A 5,187-nucleotide genomic window follows, 5' to 3' on the forward strand; every position below is an offset into this window, starting at 1 on the left:
TTTTGAGCAAGTGACAGATACTCTTCAAAAAGTTTATTAAAAGGATGTGGACACTGTTCAGCTATTTTTTTTTAATTTGTTTAACCTAAATGCATGTAGCAAACTTAGTCAAATCAGCATAGAAGATGGTACAGGAGAAGATAGATCAGTGTTACTGAGAGATTCAACTGTTATACTGCAGAATGAGTTATGAATTGTGATATTGAGTGTGTAAAAGCCAAATGGTCTAAACGGTTTGATTAAATCCTTACAAAATGCATATTAATTAAATGCACATTTTTTGGCTAAAGGCCCCCAAAAAGTGTATATATCTAAAGTAAGAATATAAAATATTTATTCTGCAAATGGATGCAATATAGTAATCATGGTTATCAACCAACTCAGGCAAAAGTAAAAGACTGGCGTCACAGCACTACTCCAGCATTTGTTTTTTTAATTTATATTACTTCTGGAGTGGTGCTTCTAATACAAGTTCCTTCCCCTAGTCTTATTGTTACCCGTCTATCGCCACCGCTCCTGTCGGGCTCCTGCAGTTTGTGAGCGGCCGGATGGCTCCAATGTTTGCTAGGTGAGTCGGAGGTCACTTTTCAATGTTAATCTATGAGATCCTCGTTCTGCCTATCATTGAGAGATTGTGACCGTTCATTCCGACTTCCCATCAGTCCTCGGGACCGGAGCAGCAATAACAAAAAAGGTGAAAATGGCGGTGGGCAAGTATAAGAGTACAGTTAGGGACCTTAGATTATAAGCACCACTCCAGCACTGAAAAAAAAACAAAAAACGCTAGAGTGGTGCATTAGATGTTTAATAATCGCACATCATAACATCCTTTATAAGTTTTGTACATTGACTTTATTGTAGACATATGACTGAATTAGTGCATTAACGCTGGTCTCCTAATACTATATAGTTTAGACAAGAAATAAAGCCACAATAGACTGTAATCTCACCATTCCTAGTACATGAACACGCCTCAACTGCACTTCCAGGCTAATTTGCATGTAACTTCCAAGCTTAATTTATACATGGGATTAGTACAGAGAAGGGGAAGAAAAAAAAAGTTGCGCTAGGCCCTATTCAACCATAGCCCTAGCTTCAGTAGTATAATCACCCTGGCTGGTCCCCTTTAAGAACTTTATTCAGCAAGAATACAGTCTTTGGGGAAAAAAAATGGTAAAAATCCCCTGAGGATATTAGCATGGGTTAAGAATGTACAGGACCTGAAGTATGGTTGGTTGGGATGATGGAGCCAATTTGTGGTTGGATGCCGATTGGGGTTACCATTCTGTAATCATACCTCTACTCCGTACCGCTAGAGTACAAAATCCTAAAAGGAGATCATTATTCAGGAGTTAGTGTTTTTTTGACATTACTGTCCCTTATAAACATAGGGGAAGTACTGGTTTTCCTTAAAGAGACCAGCTCAGTAGGGAGTCTCAAAGACAATGCTCCTTGGGAGAAACACATAGAAATTAGCCCTCTTGCCAAGTAAAATTAACTATCTTGGAGAGGTGGTTAGGTTGCCTTATAACTCAAGATCTGACCCATTAAAAAGTTTTATAACATGGACCAGGGGATAAAGGCCAAGCTAGAAGTTAATAGGTTGTCCACTACTTTAACATTGATGATGTCCACGGCTGGGTACTGTATGTTGACCACCTATTCAAGTCAATAGGGGGTGGATTTGCATTACCCTGCCGTGGACACTATTCCATTGATGGAGCGGTGCAGCTCCATAACTGGGCAGTTCCGGCCACCACCAATACCGAGAACAGCTGATTGGCAATGGTACTGGGTGACGCACCCCCACCTATCAGAGACTGATGACCTGTCTTTTAGGATGGGTCATCAATGTTAAAAGTAGTGGACAACCTCTTTAATCTACAGCCAGACGTTTCATGGTGATGGCCAGTGGTTATGAGGAGTAAAGCAAAATGTTCATGAGGCAACATGGTGGCGGTGAAGTGCCACTTACGAGATTATAAAAGGACACTAAAGACATTATTGAAATTTATATAGATCTGTGGTCTCCATTCTATAGATCTCTAGCTATTGCTCGCTATCAGGACATACTGGGAATTTTAGTCTAGTAATAACTGAAAAGAGACAACTTGGCTTGCTCATACTGAATACATACAAGACAAAACATCCCCCCACAGACAGCATTTAGCTAGTACAGTGCAACAGCCAACTGTTCCCGTGCTCTTTGACCTATTCTAGAGCTTTGCCATGTAAAAAAAAAATAAAAAAAATATAATTATAATAATAATAATAATAGTGCACCATTTTAGTAATCCTTAGAGAATGGTTAATTATTTAAAAATGTTCTGATAGGGCAGCAGTTAATCATTTTTTTTCATTGGCTTAACCTACAGATAATTTGAGTGTGTCATTTGTGATCGCACAGATGTCACAAGCCTGGTGCTATAGTGACAAGATATTTTAGTAATCACAGAAATTAACCAAGAGCCCAGTTGCAGAGTGTATGGGAACAAGATTTGGGCTTTTAATAGGTATTGGCCTGTTCACCCCAACAGATCAGTATCATTCACCATCATCCTCGTCCTCTTTCTCAGAGAGCTGCAGCTTAGTTGTGACGTTGATGAAGTTATCATATAGCCACCGGCTAGACAAAAAACACAATCTAATGAGCCAAAATCACATCACTGATAAACCAGTGCCAATAGTTTAATTCTTTTGGGTGCCATTATTTGCATTGCGCATTTATCTAGCAATGAAGAAGAACGACCAAGAAGCATCTACAGAACTGCAAGTAATTCTACTGCATTAGAATACAGGTCTTCAAGAGTTAATTTTTTTTTTTTTTTTTAAAGCTGTCAGAATAAAAAAAGGAAATTTAGCTTTATAGAAAAGTTGTATACTGAATTTCATTGACAATTACGACATTAAGAAAAAGGTAAAAAAAAGTTAGGAGATTGCAATACATTGAATTAACCATTTACAATACCAGATGTAGAGCACACATGTAAACTGTTTATTTGACCAAGCTCAGCTTGGCAGACAAACACGTAGAGCAGAAGATCTTTCCCATCATCAGTAAATATATATAGGATTTGGTTTTTCTAGTATATTTTACATCAAAGCTCTTTATACACCTACGTCTCTGCCTCCGGCATATAATAAATAAGTAGTTCATTGCTGGTGGTCACCAAACTGAGTGTGTCCAATGGCTACAAAGAATCCGACGGAAAGCCTTTCTGAAGTCCTGGTTGAATATGGTGTAGATAACTGGATTGAGTGAACTGTTACAGTACCCTATCCAGAAAAAGAACTGAAAGACACTTTGTGGGATGTAGCACAACTCTGGACATATGGCTCCTAGACTGTATGTGAAGAAGAAAGGAAACCAGCACAAGACAAAGACCCCAATGACCACCGCCAGGACAAAGGTGAATCTTTTTTCCCGGTTGATGTGGCTTTTCTTCTTTGTCGTGGAGGCAGTGTCTGGTGACTTTTTTGACAGCAGAATAACACCTTTGGGTGTAACAACAGTGTCCATGATGGAAGGCCCATGGCCGTTTGTCTCTTTGACCTTGCTGGACAGTGCTGGGTCAGCATGGCTCCCCTTTAGTTTACCACCACAATGGTGGTCAGCATCAGGCTTCTCCTGTAGAGTTGTGCAAGTCTGAGCGGGCAAGTTCTCAGCACTACACTTAGTCTGATGGACAACTGACGCACAAGACTTTTGTTTTGGTCTGTTGCCCTCCTTGTTGTTCTTGCTCCGACGTTTGGCAATCAGGTAAATTCTTAGGTACACCAGGATCATGATGAGACAGGGTGCAAAGAAAGAGCAGATGCTGGAGGATAAAATATACCAAGGGTCCTCATTCAGTTTGCATTGAGGTTTCTCATTTTTGTGATCTTCCTTTTTACCTTTGTAAATCAACGGTGGCAATGAAATTAAGGCTGCCAAAGTCCAGACCATTAGGATAATGCACTTTATCCTCCTAGGAGTCCTCTTGGAATTATACTCAATGGCTTGACTGATAGACCAGTACCTGTCCAAGCTAATAGCACATAGGTGCACTATGGAGGAAGTGCAGAACAGAACATCCAGGGCCAAGTACATCTCACACCAAGTCTTCCCAAAATACCAGTATCCCATAAGCTCATTAGCCAAGGAGAAAGGAATAATCAGAGTAGCCACAAGTATGTCCGCCGCAGCCAGAGACACCAAGAACAGGTTCTGAGGAGCTTTTAATGAACGGCTGGTGAGAACGGCAATAATCACCAATACATTTCCAAAAATGGTGCAAAGGATGAGAAAGGTAATGATTGCTGCTATAGCAGCGGTGGTTTGTATGGAGTAGAAGAGGGTGGACGCCATGTCTGAGACCACAACTGAAGAATGGCAGATCTTCCAGGACAGGAAAAGTCTAGGCTAAGGAAATCTTACTATAAAATGTTCAGCCTCCATCAGTCTAAAGCTTTCTTCAGAGCAGTCTAGAAGTTTTCAGAACTTCGTGAAAAGTTCAGCTGACCAGGTTGTGGTTGGAGGCACCAATCAGTCCTTGTGGCCATGGATATATCCAAGTGTTGTATAAAATATCCTAAGAAGAGTGTCTCCTTGCTTACCCTTCTCTCACCGAGGTGAGAAATGCAGATTTTCTGGGCTTTTAAACTGCTGAATGTTTAGTTCCTCCAGCCCTAGAGTGATGTCACATACTCCACAGCTCAACCCCCTTTCCATGGGAGGGAGTCTCCCATTGAATTCTCTTCACTATACAGATTTATTCGCGAATTGTGTTCCACACAGCATTTCCTCCTGCTGTTTATTTGTGAGCGGAGAGTTTAGTGACTGCACATTACTTACAAAACCACCGGGAGCATCGTTCCTAATCTCACCAGCATTCAGATAATAGCATTCGGTGCTTCAGTCACACAGCACAGACTTTAATGCCATAGCCTCCGGGATATACAACACTTGATGTAGGAAGAATCTGGATATTTTTACAGTTTATAGCTGATCTCTATAATATTTCACCCCGATTAGCAAACTTCCTACCAACGCTCTAGTCAATGACACAATGTACCAGTTAATGTGCGATATTGTTGCAATATATACCAAGCGTTCCGCTTTAGTGTATTGAACAAGTAGAACAAATGTATCCTGTGTGCTAGAAAACCCATCAGTGTGTTAACCCATAGATTAACCCTATTTTAGTT

General features: G+C 40.5%; 1 protein-coding gene across 1 annotated transcript; it reads right to left on the reverse strand.

Annotated features, from left to right (window-relative positions):
- Positions 1-2,660: 2,660 nt before the first annotated feature.
- ADRA2B (adrenoceptor alpha 2B) lies at positions 2,661-4,647 on the reverse strand. Its single transcript, XM_073650867.1, has one exon. The coding sequence runs from the start codon at positions 4,346-4,348 to the stop codon at positions 3,167-3,169; it is 1,182 nt and encodes a 393-aa protein (XP_073506968.1). The 5' UTR covers positions 4,349-4,647; the 3' UTR covers positions 2,661-3,166.
- Positions 4,648-5,187: the final 540 nt, after the last annotated feature.

Source organism: Phyllobates terribilis, unplaced genomic scaffold (genome assembly GCF_046119375.1).
Source record: "Phyllobates terribilis strain yellow unplaced genomic scaffold, ASM4611937v1 Scaffold_11__3_contigs__length_659146591, whole genome shotgun sequence".
NCBI classification, from domain to species: Eukaryota; Metazoa; Chordata; class Amphibia; order Anura; family Dendrobatidae; genus Phyllobates; species Phyllobates terribilis.

What these genes read in the sequence shown, in the direction of transcription:
- ADRA2B (XM_073650867.1), bottom strand. Translation starts at nt 4,348, where the DNA reads ATGGCGTCCACCCTCTTCTACTCCATACAAACCACCGCTGCTATAGCA.